The 21,881-nt window shown below is 38.9% G+C and overlaps 1 protein-coding gene across 1 annotated transcript; it reads left to right on the forward strand.

The window, feature by feature from the left end:
* The first annotated feature begins 453 nt into the window (after window positions 1-453).
* snx22 (sorting nexin 22) lies at window positions 454-16,883 on the forward strand. The gene is made up of 7 exons (XM_061894633.1): window positions 454-738; window positions 10,823-10,906; window positions 11,545-11,649; window positions 11,786-11,880; window positions 12,713-12,745; window positions 16,094-16,161; window positions 16,229-16,883. Exons 1-7 carry the CDS (start codon window positions 676-678, stop codon window positions 16,339-16,341), a joined length of 561 nt encoding a protein of 186 aa, XP_061750617.1. The 5' UTR covers window positions 454-675; the 3' UTR covers window positions 16,342-16,883.
* The last annotated feature ends 4,998 nt before the right edge of the window (window positions 16,884-21,881 follow it).

Genomic DNA, 21,881 nt, shown 5'->3' on the forward strand with positions numbered 1-21,881 from the left:
CCGAGCTAAAAGCACATGGCCGAGACATGCTGTAAAACCATGATGTTTCATTATACTGGTAATATTTACATCTCTATTGTGGCTATTTCAGTACATATATTGTCAAGCAGCAGCACAGAATGAAAAAGTTATGTCCAAAAAATATTATAAAAAAAAAAGAATATGGCAGTTTAATGTTTCCAACTCAAGCGATAACTAAGCAAGTTAAATGTATTTCAACACAACTTTACAATAGTGTGTGCACGTCCTAAAGTCCAACAGGTTTACATCCTGTTTCAGAACCAAATGTTGTGTTTTCACTGGGAAGTGAGAGACTCTTGTCTGCTTTCACATATTCACTTTAAACATGACATATTCAGGTAAATTGCAGGTTAAATATTATCAATTAGATATGGCGTTATTTTATTAGAGCAGTGGGCTTGCTCGATAATGTTATATTAATGTTAAAGCTGCACCTTGAATGTCCCGGATGTTCCCCAATTAGCGTGAAGGTGGAGCTCCAAACTTCCTGACGGCTGCAGATAGACAACCTCCGCGGCGTGCTCTCACTTCCCGCTTACACGGTGACAGTCTGCAGCGAATGTCCCGAAGGTCTCACCGGAGAGTTAAACAGGTTTTTTTTAGACTGAGCAGAATTTTTGGTTTAATGCCGGTGACTTGAGAACAGGACTGCCGATGATCCGAATAACCATTCCATCCATGGAGAGGGAAGTGGACGAGTCAGGAAAGTCCAGAAAGGTAAGAATGTTTTACTCCTCCGCTCTTGTCGTCTTTCATTAATTGTGTCGTTTATTTGAAGACATTCGTGCGTTTGCTTTTGTTGAATTGAGACGGAAATAAAGAAAAGTGGGCACCTGGGAAAGGGGCGGGGCAAGCACGCTTTCTCAGGTTGTCAGATGACGTGCGTTGCGTTCAAGACACCTCCGTAAAAAAACTTTGTTGGTTTGAAACGCTGAAGGTGATTATTTTTATCCCGTAACATTCGTAATGTGCTCTCATTACCTTAGGAGTCATTCCTTTACAACTTCATTCCTGTAAGTGGTATTGCAAACGAGTCTCCTACTCTTCCGCTGTTGGCGTCTTTCACTTATTGTGTCGTTTATTTGAAGACATTCGTGCGTTTGCTGTTGTTGAATTGAGACGGAAACAAAGAAAAGTGGGCACCTGGGAAAGGGGGCGGGGCAAGCACGCTTTCTCAGGTTATCAGATGACGTGCGTTGTGTTCAAGACACCTCCGTAAAAAAACCTTTGTTGGTTTGAAACGCTGAAGGTGATTATTTTTACCCCGTAACATTCTTAATTTGCTCTCATTACCTTAGGAGTCTTTCCTTTACAGCAGGGGTGTTAAACTTAAGGCTTGCGGGCCGCATTAGGCCCGCGAACAGGTTTTACCCGGCCCGAGAGATGAGTTGGCTAAATATACCATTAATTGATTAACGTGGACCCGACTTAAACTATTTGAAAAACGTATTCGGATGTTAACATTTAGTGGTCAATTGTACGGAATATGTACTGTACTGTGCAATCTACTAATAAAAGTTTTAATCAATCAATCAGAGTATAAAAACGAGCCAAAATTTTGGAATGAAAGAAACAGCTGTTCTAAATGTGTCCACTAGATGTCGCAATAGCAATTATTTCTACCTTTTATAGATGATGCTACATATGTAAAAGAAACGAAAATAAACCACATGATGTGAGTGCACCAGTCGAGGAAATTTCAGCAAACTACATTAATAACATCCTGTAATTGGAATTTGATATTATTATTTTATGGTGATAGATTGAAAATTAACACCAATGAGTTGACTGATTAACATTAACACAGAATTTATTCAGAAAGTATAAATAATGACAAATAAAGATAGAATACTATTAACCGCAACATGTAAGTGTAAACAAAACAAACAACATTATGATTTGTACATTTTCAGAATGTGCTTGTTGTATTTTAAACAAAGAAAACAATCTGAAGTAGTCTTTATTTTTAAGTTATTGTGCCGTGATTTTAGCAGTCCGGCCCACTTGGGAGTAGATTTTTCTCCATGTGGCCCCCCATCTAAATTGAGCTTGACACCCCTGCTTTACAGCTTCATTCCTGTAAGTGGTATTGCAAACGAGTCCTAATCTTCCGCTGTTGGCGTCTTTCATTTATTTTGTCGTTTATTTGAAGACATTCGTGCGTTTGCTGTTGTTGAATTGAGACGGAAATAAAGAAAAGTGGGCACCTGGGAAAAGGGGTGCGGCAAGCAGGCTTTCTCAGGTTGTCAGATGACGTGCGTTGCGTTCAAAGCACCTCCGTAAAAAAACTTTTGTTAGTTTGAAACGCTCAAGGTGATTATTTTTACCCCGTAACATTCTTAATTTGCTCTCATTACCTTAGGAGTCATTCATTTACAGCTTCATTCCTGTAAGTGGTATTGAAGACGAGTCCTACTCTTCCGCGGTTGGCGTCTTTCATTTATTGTGTCGTTTATTTGAAGACATTCGTGCGTTTGCTGTTGTCGAACTGAGATGGAAATAAAGAAAAGTGGGCACCTGGGAAAGGGGGCGGGGCAAGCACGCTTTCTCAAGTTGTCAGATGACGTGCGTTGCGTTCAAGACACCTCCGTAAAAACCCTTTTGTTGATTTGAAACGGTCTAGGTCCATCCATCCATCCATTTTCTTCCGCTTATCCGAGGTCGGGTCGCGGGGGGAGCAGCCTAAGCAGAGAATCCCAGACACGTGTCCTGGGCCTTCCCCGTGGCCTCCTACCGGTTGGACGTGCCCTAAACACCTCCCTAGGGAGGCGTTCGGGTGGGATCCTGACCAGATGCCGAACCACCTCATCTGGCTCCTCTCGATGTGGAGGAGCAGCGGCTTTACTTTGAGTTCCTCCTGGATGACAGAGCTTCTCACCCTATCTCTAAGGGAGAGCCCCGCCACACAGCGGAGGAAACTCATTTCGGCCGCTTGCACCCGTGGTCTTATCCTTTCGGTCATGACCCAAAGCTCATGACCATAGATGAGGGTGGGAACGTAGATCGACCGGTAAATTGAGAGCTTTGCCTTCCGGTTCAGCTCCTTCTTCACCACAATGGATCGGTACAACGTCCGCATTACTGAAGACGCCGCACCGATCCGCCTGTCAATGTCACGATCCACTCTTTCCCCACTTGTGAACAAGACTCCTAGGTACTTCAATTTTTACCCCATAACATTCTTAATTTGCTCTCATTACCTTAGGAGTCTTTCCTTTGCAGCATCGGTGTCAAACTTAAGGATCCGGCCCGTGAACAGGTTTTATCCGGCCCGCGAGATGAGTTGGCTAAATATACCATGAATTGATTAATGTGGACCCGACTTAAACAAGTTGAAAAACTTATTCGGATGTTAACATTTAGTGGTCAATTGTCCGGAATATGTACTGTACTGTGCAATCTACTAATAAAAGTTCCAATGAATCGATAAAAGTATAAAAACGAGCCAAAATTTTGGAATGAAAGAAACAGCTGTTCTAAATGTGTCCACTAGATGTTGCAATAGCAATTATTTCTACCTTTTATAGATGATGCTACATATGTAAAAGAAACAAAAATAAACCACATGATGTGAGTGCACCAGTCGAGGAAATTGAGCAAACTACATTAATAACATCCTGTAATTTGAATTTGATATTATTTTTTTATCGTGATAGATTGAAAATTAACACCAATGAGTTGACTGATTAACATTAACACAAAATGTATTCAGAAATTATAAATAATGAAAGATTAAGACAGAATAATATTAACCGCAACATGTAGGTGTAAACAAAACAAACATGATTTGTACATTTTCAGAATGTGATTGTTGTATTTCAAACAAAGAGAACAATCTGAAGTAGTCTTTATTTTTAAGTTATTGTGCCGTGATTTTAGCAGTCCGGCCCACTTGGGAGTAGATTTTTCTCCATGGAGCCCCCCATCTAAAATGAGCTTGACACCCCTGCTTTACAGCTTCATTCCTGTAAGTGGTATTGCAAACGAGTCCTACTCTTCCGCTGTTGGCGTCTTTCATTTATTGGGTCGTTTATTTTAAGGCATTCGTGCATTTGCTGTTGTTGAATTGAGACGGAAATAAAGAGAAGTGTGCACCTGGGAAAAGGGGCGGGGCACGCACGCTTTCTCAGGTTGTCAGATGGCGTGCGCTGCGTTCAAAACACCTCCGTAAAAAACCTTTTGTTGGTTTGAAACGCTCAAGGTGATTATTTTTACCCCGTAACATTCTTAATTTGCTCTCATTACCTTAGGAGTCATTCGTTTACAGCTTCATTCCTGTAAGTAGTATTGCAAACGAGTCCTACTCTTCCGCTGTTGACGTCTTTTCATTTATTTTCTCTTTTATTTTTTGACATTTGTGCGTTTGCTGTTGTTGAATTGATACGGAAATAAAGAAATGTGGGCACCTGGGATAGGGGGCGGGGCCAGCACGCTTTCTTAGGTTGTGTGTTGCGTTCACAAAAGCTTTGTAAAACAACGGTTTGTTGGTTTGAAACACTTGAATTCTAATTTTTTTTTGTCCGTAACATTCTTAATTGGTTCTCGGGACCTGAGGACTCATTGTTTTACAGCAGGGGTGTCAAACTCAGATACAGAGTGGGCCAAAATTTAAAACTGAACAAAGCCGCGGGCAAGGTTGAACAAAACCTTTTAATAGGGACCCAAACAAGTTTTGCAGTGAATATTGAACAAGCAAAGCTTAAATAGGGCAGCACGGTGGAACAGGGGTTAGTGCATCTGCCTCACAATACGAAGGTCCTGAGTAATCCTGGGTATAATCCCGGGCTCGGGATCTTTCTGTGTGGAGTTTGCATGTTCTCACCGGGACTGCGTGGGTTCCCTCTGGGTATTTGGGCTTCTTCCCATGCAACAGGCAGAGCTTATATAACGTAATAGTGCAAAATCAACTTTCAAAAAACATCAGTGGTATATTAAATAAAATTTGATTTAAAAAAATAATGCCTCTTTTCTATTTGCAGCATTCTGAGGTAAATATCAACATTAACTTTTTCCACAGGCTAATAAATTCAAAAATAAAATAAAAATGAGGTGGGCGGGGTTTGGTGGTAGCAGGGGGTGTATATTGTAGCGTTCCAGAAGAGTTAGTGCTGCAAGGGTTTCTGGGTATTTGTTCTGTTGTGTTTATGTTGTGTTACGGTACAGGTGTTCTCCCGAAATGTGTTTTGTCATTCTTGTCTGGTGTGGGTTCACAGTGTGGCGCAAATTTGAAACAATGTTAAAGTTTTGTTATACGGCCACCCTCAGTGTAACCTGTATGGCTGTTGACCAAGTATGTGTGTGTGAAAGCCACATATATTATGTGACTTGGCCAGCACGCTGTTTATATGGAGGATAAGAGGACGTGACGACATGTTGTAGAGGACGCTAAAGGCAGTGCCTTAAAGGCACGCTCCCAATATTCTTGTCCGGGTGGAAATCGGGAGAATGGTTGCCCAGGGAGATATTCGGGAAGGGCACTAAAGTTCAGGAGTCTCCTGGGAAAATCGGAAGGGTTGGTAAGTATGAGTATTAGCGGTGAATGTGGTGTTACCGGCGGGCCAGCTCTAATGTTGATTTAATATTGCCTCAAGGGCCAAATGAAATTAAACGGCGGGCCACATTTTGCCCGCCGGCCAGCGTTTGACACCCATGTTTTACAGCTTCATTCCTGTAAGTGGTATTGCAAGTATTTTCTGTGGGCATTTCCTTAATGTAACAATATTATTGCCCTTAATTTACAACTTTGCTCTCTTTGCATTCATTTTTTAAAATCATGTTTATAAGCAATATTTTATTTTTGCAACTTTTAAAAAAAATGAACTTTTTTTCCGCATCACAATGTTCTAACTTCACAACTTGATTTTTATACCATGACTACTTTTTCTTGAGGATCATATGTATCATATCATCCATCCATATTCTACCGCTTATTCCCTTTGGGGTCGCGGGGGTCGCTGGTGCCTATCTCAGCTACAATCGGGCGGAAGGCGGGGAACACCCTGGACAAGTCGCCATCTCATCGCAGGGCCAACACAGATAGACAGACAACATTCACGCTCACATTCACACACTAGGGCCGATTTAGCGTTGCCAATCAACATATCCCCAGGTGCATGTCTTTGGAAATGGGAGGAAGCCGGAGTACCCGAAGGGAACCCACGCATCCATGGGGAGGACACGCAAACTCCACACAGAAAGATCCCGAACCCGGGACCGAACATTGACCACTCAGGACCTTCGCATTGTTAGGCAGACGCACCAACTCCTCTGCCACCGCGAAGCCATATCATATCATATCATATCACTATAATTGCTACTATACAACTTTTTTCATAAAATTTCCAATTGTATTTTTGCGAGTGATGACTTCTTGGAGTCTTGACTCTTTAGTAACTTTTGTAATTTTGTTCTCATTACTTTACAACACGATTGACGCTATGGCACTTCTCATGACTTTGTTCTAATAATTGTACATATTTTCTCTCATAGCATTTTGACTCGGCATACCTTGACAACTTTACTTTTTACTCGTTACTTTACAACTTTGTTTTTGCAACAATACTTATTTTGTATTTCTTCATAACGTTGCAACATTTATGACGCTACAACTTGTTTTCCCTCGTGATATAAAATGTTTTATTCTCGTAACAGTGCAAGTTTACAACTGCTTTAGTTTTGTGACTTTACGTTTACCTACAGCAGGGGTCGGCAACCCAAAATGTGGAAAGAGCCATATTGGACCAATAATACAAAAACAAATCTGTCTGGAGCCGCAAAAAATTAAAAGCCATATTACATACAGATAGTGTGTCATGAGATATAAATTCAATTATGAGGGCTTAAAGAAAACTAAATGAGCTCAAATATAGCTACAAATGAAGCATAATGATGCAATATGTACATACAGCTGGCCTAAATAGCAGGTTAGCATCGATTAGCTTGCAGTCATGCAGTGACCAAATAATGTCTGATTAGTACTCCACACAAGTCAATAACATCAACAAAACTCACCTTTGTGCATTCATGCACAACGTTAAAAGTTTGGTGAACAAAATGAGACAGAAAAAGAAGTGGCATAAAACAAGTCTTAGAAATACGGAGAAAGTTATACATGTAAACAAACTATGGTGAGTTCAAGGACCACCAAAATTAGTAGGACAAAACGGCGCTCACTAAATACTCGAATCGGTGAAGCATGTTTAATGTTAACAGCAGAGGTGGGACCAAGTCATTGTTTTGCAATTCACCTTTTTAAATAAACCAATGGTAAAACTGGACACATCCTCAGTGATGTAACCTAGGATCACAGGGGGTTTCGGGTCTTTCAACAATCAGAGCCCCCCCTAGGCGACCCAGCCAGGGTTGATCAGGCACCAGCCTGTGTCCAGGTAGCGCTACTGCCCTACATGCCACGCCTCTCCCCTCCTGATCCACAGCCACCTTGATGCCACTTCTGCTGCATCTGTGACTAACTTCATGGCCCTTTGCTGGCTGGCCCCTGTGATGCCAAGCATTCTGTAGGCCTTGCAGAGAGATTTGCCCACAAACCTTCGACATCCCACTTCAACAGGCCGGCACATTGCTCGCCACCCATTGCTCCTACACTCCTCCACAAGCTGAGAATACTTTGCGCTCTTCCTCTCATTGGCCTCCTCCATACGGTCCTCCCAAGGCACTGTGAGCTCCAAGATGATTACCTGCTTGGAGGCCACTGAGGTGAGCACAATATCTGGCCTTAGTGTTGTTTTAGCAACCACGTCAGGGAACTTCAACCGCTTTCCCAGATCAACTGACTTGCCAACAGACCAGAAGAGGTGTTCCGGGCAGCCGGTGTTGACTTCTCCCCAGCTCTGATGAAAGCAGTACTCTTCACTGGGCGGAGGCTCTTGCTGTGACTGACTCCCCTGCAGATGGCATCAGCTATGGCCTTCAGGACCTGGTCATGTCGCCAGCGGTACTGCCCTTCACCCAGGGCTTTTGGACAACAGCTTAGGATGTGCTCCAAGGTTCCTCTCCTCTGGCAGAGGGGGCACCCTGGTAAGTAAGTCTCAAGTCTTTGCCTTCAAGTCCTGAGTCAAGACAGGCAAGTCCCGAGTCAAGACTGAAAAGTCTCAAGTCAAGTCCCAAGTCCTGCATTTTGAGTTTTGAGTCATTTCAAGTCCTTTTAACCACAAACTAATATATTTACACAGATTGTGTATGCTTTTAAAACGCTGTATTTATTTTTTCATGCACAACATTAAAAGTTTGGTGGACAAAATGAGTCAGAAAAAGAAGTGGCATAAAACACCTCTTTGAAAGTCAGAGAAAGTTATACATGTAAACAAACTATGGTGAGTTCAAGGACCGCCAAAATTAGTAGGACAAAACGTCGCTCACCAAATACTCGAATCAGTGAAGCATGTTTAATACAAACAGTGTGCCTTATAACAATTTGGGAGGTTTGGGTCATGTTTTTCCTCCTACAGAAACCCTATTAAAACAAAAAATATGTTTTTTCCCCCTCATCTTTTTCCATTTTTCATAAATTTTTGAAAAAGCTCCAGAGAGCTACTAGGGCGGCGCTAAAGAGCCGCATGCGGCTCCAGAGCCGCGGGTTGCCGACCCCTGACCTACAGTATACAACTTTTTTCCCGTGACGTTCTGACTTATCGTACCTTAACAATTTTATTGTTGTAACTTTGCGACTTCACTGCCATAACTTTACAACTTTATTTGTGTGACAAAACGTATGATATTATATAACATTAATAGCTGTTCTTGAAACATTCTGACTTTTCGTAACTTTACAACTTTATTCTTGTAACTTTGCGAAATTACTGCCATAACTTTACAACTTTATTAGTGTGCCAAAATGTATTGTATCTGATAGAATTCTGTCTTTTGTCACAGTATTCAGACTTCTCATAACTTTACAACTATATTTTTGCAAATGCAAAAACTCGTACCTTTACAACTTTTTTTTTTTTAAATTTCTAACTGTTCGTAACTTTACAACTTTTGTGGGACTTTTCTCCTTGTTATAATCTGACATTATTCCCGTAACCTTGAAACTTTACTACCACTTTACTTTTGTGACTTTACAACACGTGCTGTCAAAACGTGTTCTATTATATAATATCGATAACTATTCTTTTGCCTTTCCAACTTTTTTCTCACAGCATTCTGACTTTCCAACTATATTCTTTCAACTTTGTGAGTTCACTGGCATAAATGTACACCTTTATTATGACAAAACTTATGCATAATATTGATAGCTATTCTGATAACATTTCGGCATTTTTCGCAACATTCTGACATTTCGTAACTTTACAACTGTATTTTTGTAACTGTGCGGCTTTTTACACATAACTTTTATTTTCATAAAATACAATTTTTCATATTTTTCCTTACTTTTTTCAACTTTTTATTTGTGATATTTTGACTTTATTCATGTAATATTTCAACTTTGCTACCAAAATTTTACTTCAGTGGTTAAACAATTTTATTATATAATATTGACTTCTTTTACCTGTACAACTTTTTTTCTCCCAACATACTGACTTCTCGTAACTCCACAACTGTTTTCTTGCAACTTTACAACTTTGTTGCCATAACTTTGCAACTTAATTAGTGTGACAAAACATATTTTATTATTATATTAGGTATACTGGAAAAAATCGTCTTTTCTCGTTATATTCTGGTTTTTTGTAATTTTACAATTGTAGTTTTGCAACTTTGCAACTTTTCACTCCAAACTTTTTTTCGTAACTGTACAACTTTGTTTTTGTGACAACAACTTTTTTTCTAACTTTTCGTAACTTTGCAATTTATAGGAGACTTATTTCCTCATTTATTTTCTGACGTTTTTTTCTTGTAACCTTTCAACATTTCTATTATATGATATTATTAACTATTCTTTTACCTGTACATTTTTCTCACAATAACGTGACTTCTCGTAACTTTCCAAATGTATTCTTGCAACTTTGCGACTTCACTGCCATAACTTTATAACGTGTTAGTGTGAAAAAACGTATGAAATTATATTAATAGCTATTCCGATTACATGTCGTCATTTCTCGCAACATCCTGACTTCTCTTGACTCTACAACTATTTTTGCAACGTCACAACTCTTTACTCATAACTTTACAACATTGTTTCCGTAAAATAAAAATAGTAGTTCTTACTTTTTGTTATTTTGCAAATATACTACCAAAGCTTTACTTATGTTACTTAATATTTGCTGTCAAAACATGTTGTATTGTATAATAACTGTTTTACCTATGTATACTAGTTTCTTCTCCCAAAATGCTGACTTTACATCTTTATTCTTTTAACTTTGCGATTTCACTGCCATAACTTGATATGTTTATTTGTGAGATAAAACAATTCATATTATATTCATAGCTATTCTGTTAACATTTTGACTTTTCTCGCAGCATTCTGACTTCTCGTGAACTTGCAATTTTACAACTTTTTTTTTATCCCACAATATTCTGACTTCACCTAAATTCACGACTTTACTGTCATTAGGTTACAATTTTTCTTGTTTAGCGTTACTTTTTTTTCTCGCGCTATTTGAACTTCTCATAGTATTACAACTTTCTTCTGATAAGATGACAACTTTTTTTCCTGCAATATTCTGACTATTCAGTCTTTGCTAGGGCTGTGAATCTTTGGGCACCACACGATTCGATTCTTGGCTGTAACTATTCGATTAAGAATTGCTGCAAATAAGAATTGCAATCTCACTACATATTTCAATTTTACATGGAAACTATGTAATTTACAAAAAAATGTGTCATTCTCTTGTGTTTTCAGGTCTTCCGGATTGAAGTGCTGTTCAATGAAAGGAAACATTTTGTGCTGAGAAGAAAGAGCGAATTCCAGACTCTGCACAGAAAAGTGTGTTCTGAAACCATGGAGAAAACCATCATCAGAATATGACATACAGCACAGGCCAAATGTTTGGACACACCTTCTCATTCAATGCATTTTCTTTATTTTCATGACTATTTACATTGTAAATTGTCCCTGAAGGGTTTAAAACTATGAACGAACACATGTGGAGTTATGTACGTAACAAAAAAAGGTGAAATAACTGAAAACATGTTTTATATTCTAGTTTCTTCAAAATAGTCACCCTTTGCTCTGACCACTGCTTTGCACACTCTTGGCATTTTCTCAATTAGCTTCAAGAGGTAGTCACCTGAAATGGTTTTTACTTCACAGGTGTGCTTGAAGCTCATCGAGCGAATGCCAAGAGTGAGCAAAGCAGTAGTCAGAGCAAAGGGTGACTATTTTGAAGAAACTAGAATATGAGACATGTTTTCAGTTATTCCACCTTTTTTTGTTAAGTACATAACTCCACGTGTGTTCATTCATAGTTTTGATGCCTTCAGTGACAATCTACAATGTTAACAGTCATGAAAATAAAAAAAACGCATTGAAAGAGGAGAAGGCTGACCAAACTTTTGGCCTGTACTGTATATGATACACTTTGGTTGAATGTACCGGTAATCATTTTTATTTTGAATTTTCAGCTCAGGAAGATCATCCAGACTCCTGATTTCCCATGTAAAAGGGGTCCTCATCTGAGGACCAAACCTCTGCAGCAGAGGATGCAGGAGTTGGAGGATTATATTCAGGTAACTCCACAGGACAACATTTTCCACAACTAAAGGGAAACATTTTAAAATGAGTTATACGAGAGTATGCTTGGCAGGATAGATCGTGGTGTTCTGTAGTTGGTATAGCGTCAGTGATGTCACGTTTTGTGTGCAGGACATCATCTACACATATGAAGACGTGCCACAGGAGCTGTTGGACTTCCTCCATGTCAAACATTATCACTCCAGCAACAAGATGAGCAGCTTGGAGTAAGACCAATCAATCCTATTGATTATATTTATTGTGGGCTACTCAACAAGGCTGTACTCCTTTAGCTCTCCCATCCAAAGGCAAAACCCAGTAACTCAATTTTGGTCAGAACTGAGCTGATAATATTTTTGGAGTTCCTAGGTGATGTGCTTTACATTAGTGTATGCGATATTGTAATTTGTTCCGTAAGTAAGCTGTTACGCGCATGGCAGGACCTAGCAACTACCACATAACCGCGTAGATACAACAGAAAAACCTAGTATCTCAAGGGACCAATCGGAGCTTCTTTGTCAGTCGCCTTATTGTCTTTAATGAGACATTTGCACGAATGGGGGCCGACGGTCAACCTGATTATGTGATATTATGGCACGAGGGGATATTTGGAAGATTAGCCCAGGACGTTGCAAGGACCTTCATTAAATGTATTGTTCTTGATTCTTCCCCTTGCATACTCTTTTGGGCAGATAACTGTGGAGGTCAAAATAAAAACTGGACGCTGTACACGGCTCTTGCCCAATGTGCAAACGCAGAATGGGGCCCACCCGAGATTGTGATAAAATATCTGGAGAAAGGGCACACGTTCACGAGAGCAGATTCAATCCATGGCTCAATCGGCAAGAAAATTAAAGCTCAAGAAAACATCTATACGTTTGATGACTTTGTAAATCTTTGTAAGACAGCATCAAGATAGATTGGTTTTCCTTTGTTTTCTCAAAATCAGCTAGAAGTGAGTTACTAGGTTTTGCCTTTTGACAGGAGAGCTGACATCGTTGTCTTTTCATTTACTTGTGCTTTTGATGATTAATTATTATTTACTTGTCTTGATTTCAGATCGCTTGATGACCTGGACAGTCAGGAGTATGGGTAAATCATATATTATCATATACATTGACATTCTATATGATCTATTACTTAATTAGAAATAAATAATCTATTGCTAATTTACCTACTGACAACTACATCTAATACTTATTTATTGTTACCACGGGATGATTTATTACTTTCTTACTTGGATAAGAGTTAGGATTAAATAAACTCTGCTTCTTCTTACGCCTTTTCGGACATGTAAGGAGAAACTGGAAATATGCCATGTCTCATATTGTAATAGTTTTTATGTTTGAAATAAAATGATACCATAACATTTATATACTTAACAATACCTTCTATTCAATGATCTATTACTTGTTTGCTTAGTTACAAGGAAATAATCTATTATTTTTTTTACCTATTTACAATTAAATGGTCAATTAATTATTCACTCAGTTACAAACATTGTACTTCATTGCTTCTATACTTTAGTTATATACATATATAAATGTTTGTGTGTGTGTGTATATATATGTGTGTGTGTGTGTGTGTGTGTGTGTGTGTGTGTGTGTGTGTGTGTGTGTGTATGTATATGTATATATATATATATATATATATATATATATATATATATATATATATATATATATATATATATATATATATATATATATATATATATATATATATATATATATACACAGTATATGTGTGTGTGTGTGTATATGTGTGAATGTGTGTGTATATATATATGTATGTATCTATGCTTATATACGTATATGTGTAATAAAATTATCTCTCCCAACTGTACTTAACACCAAGAGAATAGTCTTTTACTTGGTTCCAGATACATTAGCTATTGCCTGTTTACTTGGTTTCAAATAAATTACCTTTTATTTACTGAGTTACAGATGAGTTATTAATTACCTATTTACTTGGTTACAGATAAATTATTTCTTTACTTAAAATATTTCAGCGTAGTAGGCTCAAGTATTCGTTAAAAACACGGCAGAGGTTTTATTTAACAAGTCTTTAAGGTGGCGACTTGTCCAGGGTGTACCCCGCCTTACGCCCGATTGTAGCTGAGATATGCGCCAGCGCCCCCCGCGACCCCAAAAGGGAATAAGCGGTAGAAAATGGATGGATGGATGGATGGATAATATTTTGGCCTCTGTAACATTACCAAAAATCATCAGCAATTCTACTCCAGGTACATTACATATTTACATACTCCTTTGGCGTACCACTAGATGGAGCCCGCATACCACCAGTGCAGAGCTGGGCAAATATTTCCACTGGGGGGCCACATTGAGAGAAAAAAATGTGTCTGGGGGGGCCAAGGCGTATGTGTGTATGCATGATGTATACACATTTAACTGTGAAAATCTGCTGTACAGTATGTGTGTTTGGGTCCCTTTTTTTTCCAGGAACACTAATACCAAAAGTAACAGAATTCTAAAAAAGATATGAAAGACCACCTCAAAAAAACGAACGGGAAATGTTACAGTTTTTTACTGAAGGAGACACCAGAATGTACATTGAGATAAAGAAAGTGGGATTTACAATATTATCTATGGACAATAAAACACTAAATATTAAGAATATATGAACATCGCTCCTCTTTTACTTGTCAGACCAGCTCCTCCATTGACATCTTTTACAATCAAGCAAAACACAACAAAAATGTAACTAACAGCAAAATATGAATGCAAGGGGTAATAAACCCCTACAATATGCTATATCATCACTTTTATGCAGAAATTTGTTGTAAAAATTTGCTTCCGCATCTGTTACTGACACATGCGTTTCGGTCTGGTTGCGCTGAAAACAAACCCCGCCCACTCTGCTTTGTTCCTGTTCCGAGCTGCTGTGACGTAGATTACCGTAATAACTCGTATAACACTCAAAAGTGAAGATTTCAACCATTGAAATGCTTTCTATTGTTCAAGACATATGGTCATTGGAAAACAACACTACATACTACATATCATAATGGCGGCGACAGTTATGTTAGAAATCTACAAAAATGATATATAACGCTCGGGGGGCCGGATTAAACATCCTAATGGGCCGTATTTTGCCCAGGTCTGCACTAGTGGTACGCGTACCACAGTTTATTACCTTCTTTACTTAGTAACAAGTACAGTAAAGAGTATATTACCTTTTTACCTAGTTACAGTATAGGTCAGGGGTCGGCAACCTAAAATGTTGAAAGAGCCATTTTGGACCAATAATACAAAAACAAATCTGTCTGGGGCCGCAAAAAAATAAAAGCCATATTACATACAGATAGTGTGTCAGGAGATATGAATTGAATTAAGAGGACTTAAAGAAAACTAAATGAGCTCAAATATTCCTACAAATGAGGCATAATGATGCAAAATGTACATATAGCTAGCCTCAATAGCATGTTAGCATCGATTAGTTTGCAGTCGTGCAGTGACCAAATATGTCTGATTAGCACTCCACACAAGTCAATAACATAAACAAAACTCACCTTTGTGCATTCATGGACACACAACGTTAAGTTTGGTGGACAAAATGAGACAGAAAGTGGCATAAAATACTACTAGAAAGTCGGAGAAAGCTATACATGTAAACAAACTAGGGTGAGTTCAAGGATGCCAAAATTAGTAAGACAAAACGGCGCTTGCCAAATACTCAAATCAGTGAAGCATGTTTAATAAAAACAGTGTGCTTTACAAAAGTAGGGAGGTTTGGGTCATGTTTGTCCTCCTACAGAAACCATATTAAAAAAAAATATATTTTTTACATTTTTTTCCCCTCATCTTTTTCCATTTTTCATACAGTTTTGAAAAAGCTCCAGAAAGCCACTAGGGCGGCGCTAAACCTCTAGAGCCACCGGTTGCCGACTCCCGGTATAGGTCAGTTTCTGTTGATTATTTTCTTATTTGCAAATAAATGAGCTATTCCTACTTTATTGGTAAATTATCCATTACTACCTTAGTTATGAGTTAATGGTATAGTAATTATTTACTTAGTTACAAGTAAATGACATGTGGATGATATAGAACTCATTTAGTACATGTGCTTAATTACAAGTTAAGTTACTTAGTTACTGGTGGGTGGTATAGCTCGGTTGGTAGAGCGGCCGTGTCAGCAACTTGAGGGTTGCAGGTTCGATCCCCGCTTCCGCCACCCTAGTCACTGCCGTTGTGTCCTTGGGCAAGACACTTTACCCACCTGCTCCCAGTGCCACCCACACTGGTTTAAATGTAACTTAGATATTGGGTTTCACTATGTAAAGCGCTTTGAGTCACTAGAGAAAAAGCGCTATATAAATATAATTCACTTCACTTCACATTGTTAGCTATTTTGACTTACTTATCAGCAATGATTACTTTAATAATGATTGTTTACTTTATTAATATTATTTATCCTCAGTTTCCAGTTACCGCATCAGCGAGTGATGGGGTTCTTCCAGGATCCGTACGTGTCCGACCGCACATCAGGTATGTCCCTGGTGTCTGCACGTCCACGTCCGTCCAGCAGACTTGTAACGCCACCTGTCTGTTGCAGGTCTCCCTGATGTGGTTGTGGGGGGAGTCCTGCAAGGATTCTACCCGCGGGGCAACCGTGTGAGCTTCACAGCCCTCGCCGAGCCCGACTCCTCTGGGAAGGCTGGAATTTAACCAATGGGAGGGTCCACCAGTGGAACGGAAAGCCATCACCATCTACTAAAGGAAGTCGACAAAGGAACGTAGACGCCGAATTCTTCCATTAAAAGTCTACATTTTAGCAGAGTTCTTAATTTTGTACAGTAACAGCGGCCATTGTTTTATCACTCTTCATGTTGAAAGTGAAGTGAAGAGAATTATATTTATATAGCGCTTTTCTCTAGTGACTCGAAGCGCTTTACATAGTGAAACCCAATATCTAAGTTACATTTAAACCAGTGTGGGTGGCACTGGGAGCAGGTGGGTAAAGTGTCTTGCCCAAGGACACAACGGCAGTGACTAGGATGGCGGAAGCGGGAATCGAACCTGCAACCCTCAAGTTGCTGGCACGGCCACTCTACCAACTGAGCTATACCGCCCCAGTCTCTAATGCAGTCAAATGGAAATACAAAAATGAGAATGAAATGTTTTGTATAATGCTCATTTTACTTGAATTTTAATTGGTTTTACACGCCAAAGCAGCTGGTGCTGATTTCTAATAAAACAATTCACATTTAGTTTTCCTCATTCTTTAAAATTCAAGTCCTTGTGTTTACACAAAAAAAAAGTAGTGATTTTAAAAAATATATATAATTTACTATACAGTCTATATCTTCATTACCAAAGCTTTTTTGGGACGCAGAATTTATTTTGGGTTTGAATTTTTTAAACTACATTTTTCAATATTTGCTGACAACTTCATTGAATAAAAATTACCGAGCAAAATTTCAGTGTGTAAAAATTCAGTGTAAAAACTTCCAACTTGACACCTCAACGGCTGCTTCTGAGACAGGATCGATTGCTTCCGTTTTGATTTACCAGAAGTGGGTCTTGACGTTTGAAGCAACGAATATTTCTGCACTGACTTTTTCCGCATTTAATTTTTTTTTAAACACTGAATTTTTATACAATTAAAATTTTTACTCAGATTTTTTGTACACCGATTTTAAAAACACTATTTTCACAAACATCATTTTTTAACGCACATTTTGTTCACACATTTTTATTCAATGAAGTTGTCAGCATAATTTCATTTACATAAATTCAGTCCAAAAAAAGCTTTCGTAATAAACACAAGTTAACATCTTATTATTAATTTTGTTTTTGTTTGATTTTTGAATCGAAATTACAATTCTGTGAACTGAATATTGTTTTTACATCAAATTATAATGACAATTTCATTTTATTTAATTTCATAATTTCATTTAATTTACTGGAAGTGTGTCTTGAGTTTCGAAGCAGCCAAAGATCTGCAATGTATTTTTGTTCACTGAATGTTTAAGCACACCATTTTTCTCACAAATTGTTATTCAATAAAATTGCTAGCATTATTTGGTTAAATGTTTAGCAAAATGTGTCTTGTTTGAAAAATCAATACTGTGTTTTAAAATTCAGTGCAGATCGGTCCGCAGCCGAGTGTGAAGCAACTTTGATGGGAATCCGCACTTCCAAGTCAGAGTCCATGATTCACGCTCAGAAAAGGGTGGAGTGCCATCTTCGGGTTGGGGAGGAGATCTTGCCCCAAGTGGAGGAGTTCAAGTACCTCTGAGTTTTTTTCACGACTGGGGGAAGAGTGGATCGTGAGATCGACAGGCGGATCGGTGCGGCGTCTTTAGTAATGCAGACGCTGTATCGATCCGTTGTGGTAAAGAAGGAGCTGAGCCGGAAGGCAAGTCTCTCAATTTACCGGTCGGTCTACCCATGGTCATGAGCGTTGAGCTATGACCGAAAGGCCAAGATCATGGGTACAAGCGGCCGAAATGAGTTTCCTCCGCCGGGTGGCGGGGCTCTCCCTTAGAGATAGGGTGAGAATCTCTGTTATCCGGGAGGAGCTCAAAGTAAAGCCGTTACTTCTCCAGATCGAGAGGAGCCAGGGAGGGGTTTCGGGCACGTCAGACCGGTAGGAGGCCATAGGGAAGACCCAGGACATGTTGGGAAGACTATCTCTCCCGGCTGGCCTGGGAACGCCTCGGGGTCCTCCGGGAGGAGCCGGACGAAGTGGCTGGGGAGAGGAAAGTCTGGGCTTGTCTGCTTAGGCTGCTGCCCCCGCGACCCGACCTCAGATAAGCGTAAGAAGATGAATTGATGGATTAATTATTTGTTGTTTGTAAATTCAATACCCAAGTCTCGTAAATTCAATTAAATTATGAAATGACATCAAATTAACATTTTATAAATGTTTCTGTATAATTCCATGTAAAAAATTCACTTCACAAAATTCAAATTAAAAAAATAATGTATATATAAAAAAAAAAGCTTTCATAATAAAGCCACACATTAACCTCTTACTATTATTAATTTTGTTTTATTTGACTTTTGAGTCAAAATGTTCCTAAGAAACGCAGCAGCTGGTTTCGAATGGTGCTGTGCTGCACTTAAAGCAGTCATTTGCAAGCCAAGCCAAACTCTTCCACACAATGTGGCGTAACACGACACTGCACCCTGGGGCCTGAAAGTTGTCATGCAGCGACAAGCAGTGGCGAGCACTGTTTGGACTGACTTATTTACCTGAGGGCTGACAAGACCCGCGATCTGTTATTTCCAATTTCTTAACTAAACACAACCAGTTTGCTCCACGAGATTGCACTGACTGACATTCAGCAATACCGCTGTAAATGACACAATTGGCATGTGTCACGACATTTCTGTACTCTTGAAGTTGGACATGGTTGTTGATTTATGCAGGAGGCAGGGGCCCAACAGGAATGTGGGTCTGAGGGGACCCTCAAGCACTATTAATAGATGAAGGGACCCAATATCAGGTGTTCTCGAGGGTTGCAAAAACATGCAGCGGCACTGAAGACTTTGATATTGTGGGTAATAATACTTCTCAGTGGCCTAGTGGTTAGAGTGTCCGCCCTGAGATTGATAGGTTATGAGTTTTATAGTCATACCAAAGACTATAAAAATGGGACCCGTTACCTCCCTGCTTGGCACTCAGCATCAAGGGTTGGAATTGGGGGCCGAATCACCAAAGATGATTCCCGCACGTGGCCACCGCTGCCCCTCACCTCCCAGGGGGCGATCAAGGGTGATGGGTCAAATGCAGAGAATAATTTCACCTAGTGTGTGTGTGACAATCATTGGTACTTTAACTTTTAACTAATATAGTCACAAATTGATATGTAGGCAATGGCATGCATGACTAGTCAAAGACCCTATATAACGCAGGGGTGTCAAACTCGTTTTCATTGAGGGCCACGTCGCAGTTATGGTTGCCCTCAGAGGGCCACTTTTAACAATGAGTAATATATGTATATATATATATATATTTATATATATATATATATATATATATATGTATATAATACATTAACAAAAATTTTTTTTACATAAGCTGCAAAAAAATATAAACATTTTACTCCAAAAACTTGCAGCTCAGTCACCAAAATTTTACAGTAAAAGCAGTGGTTTTTTTGCAGCATTTAAAAAAAAAATCAATAAATGGAATGGAATGGAAAAACAATGCAACTGTTATTGGCGGTAAAATACAAGCAACAGAGCTGCCAGGTTTTCGTTTTTTCACCGTAAAATTTTGTTTTTTATTCTTTTTTTGTTTGTTTTTTAATGTTTGAGTGCCTAATTCTAAATGAAAAAAACATTACTGATTTTACGGTAAAAAACTCAGTCTGCGGAATTTAACCGTAAAATCTATTGTCAGTTTTAGAGTCGACAATTTCTTTATTTGTTTTGAAATCATAAGTCAAAGAGATATTTAGGTACAGCATTTATCTTTATTTTAACAAAAAATATTTTTGGAATATGTGATAGTATAGTATTTGGATTTTGATAAAATTTAATTTTAAAAGATATGCAATTGCTGCGATGAGGTGGCGACTTGTCCAGGGTGTACACAGCCTTCCGCCCGATTGTAGCTGAGATAGGCGCCAGCGCCCCCCGCGACCCCAAAAGGGAATAAGCGGTAGAAAATGGATGGATGGATATGCAATTGCATGCAGTACACAATGTTTAATGTCAAAAGGGAAAGAACAAATATATTTAGTGAAAAAAGATTAAGCATTTTATTAACGTATATTACAAACCCTGTTTCCATATGAGTTGGGAAATAGTGTTAGATGTAGATATAAACAGAATACAATGATTTGCAAATCATTTTCAACCCATATTCAGTTGAATATGCCACAAAGACAACATATTTGATGTTCAAACTGATAAACAATTTTTTTTTTTGCAAATAATCATAAACTTGTGAATTTGATGACAGCAACACGTGACAAAGAAGTTGGGAAAGGTGGCAATAAATACTGATAAAGTTGAGGAATGCTCATCAAACACTGATATGGAACATCCCACAGGTGTGCAGGCTAATTGGAAACAGTTGGGTACCATGATTCGTTATAAAAGCAGCTTCCATGAAATGCTAAGTAAATCACAAACAAGGATGGGGTGAGGGTCACCAATTTGTAAGCAAATTGTCGAACAGTTTTAGAACAACATTTCTCAATGAGCTATTGCAAGGAATTTAGGGATATTACCATCTACGGTCCATAAAATAATCAAAAGGTTCACATAATCTGGAGAAATCACTGCACGTAAGCGATGATATTAAGGACCTTTGATCCCTCAAGCGGTACTGCATCAAAAACCGACATCAGTGTGTAAAGGATATCACCACATGGGCTCAGGAACACTTCATAAAACCGCTGTCAGTAACTACAGTTGGTAGCTAAATCTGTAAGTACAAGTTAAAACTCTACTATGCAAAGCTAAACCCACTTATCAACAACACCCTGAAACGCCGCCGGCTTTGCGGGGCCCGAGCTTACCTAAGATAGACTGATGCAAAGTGGAAAGGTGTTCTGTGGTCTGACGAGTCCACATTTCAAATTATATTTGGAAACAGAGGACGTGGTGTCCTCCAGAACAAAGAGGAAAATAACCATTCAGATTGTTATAGGCGCAAAGTTCAAAAGCCAGCATCTGTGATGGTATGGGGGTGTATTAGTGCTCAATGCATGGGTAATTTACACATTTGTGAAGGCACCATTAATGCTGAAAGGTCCATACAGGTTTTGGAACAACATATGTTGTCATCCAAGCAACGTTATCATGGACGCCCCTGCTTATTTCAGCAGGACAAGTGTTACAACAGCGTGGCTTCGTAAAAAAAGAGTGCAGGTACTTTCCTGCAGTCCAGACCTGTCTCGCATCAAAAATGTGTGGCGCATTATGAAGCGTAAAATACAACAGCGGAGACCCCGGACTGTTGAACGACTGAAGCTCTACATAAAACAAAAATGGGAAAGAATTCCACTTTCATAGCTTCAACAATTAGTTTTCCTCAATTTCCAAACGTTTATTGAGTATATTTAAAAGAAAAGGTGATGTAACACAGTGGCGAACATGTCCTTTCCCAACTACTTTGGCACGGGTTGCAGCCATGAAATTCTAAGTTAATTGTTATTTGCAAAAAAAAAATAAAGTTTGAGTTTGAACATCAAATATGTTGTCTTTGTAGTGCACTCAATTGAATATGGGTTGAAAAGGATTTGCAA

The sequence above is a fragment of the Nerophis ophidion genome, linkage group LG03 (genome assembly GCF_033978795.1).
Source record: "Nerophis ophidion isolate RoL-2023_Sa linkage group LG03, RoL_Noph_v1.0, whole genome shotgun sequence".
Lineage (NCBI taxonomy): Eukaryota > Metazoa > Chordata > Actinopteri > Syngnathiformes > Syngnathidae > Nerophis > Nerophis ophidion.

Excerpts from the sequence above, each read along its gene's own strand:
- snx22 (XM_061894633.1), top strand. The coding sequence starts at position 676 with ATGATCCGAATAACCATTCCATCCATGGAGAGGGAAGTGGACGAGTCA. Across the intron at positions 11,650-11,785 it reads AGTTGGAGGATTATATTCAG|GACATCATCTACACATATGA; the intron begins GTAACTCCACAG and ends TTTTGTGTGCAG. Across the intron at positions 12,746-16,093 it reads CTGGACAGTCAGGAGTATGG|TTTCCAGTTACCGCATCAGC; the intron begins GTAAATCATATA and ends ATTTATCCTCAG.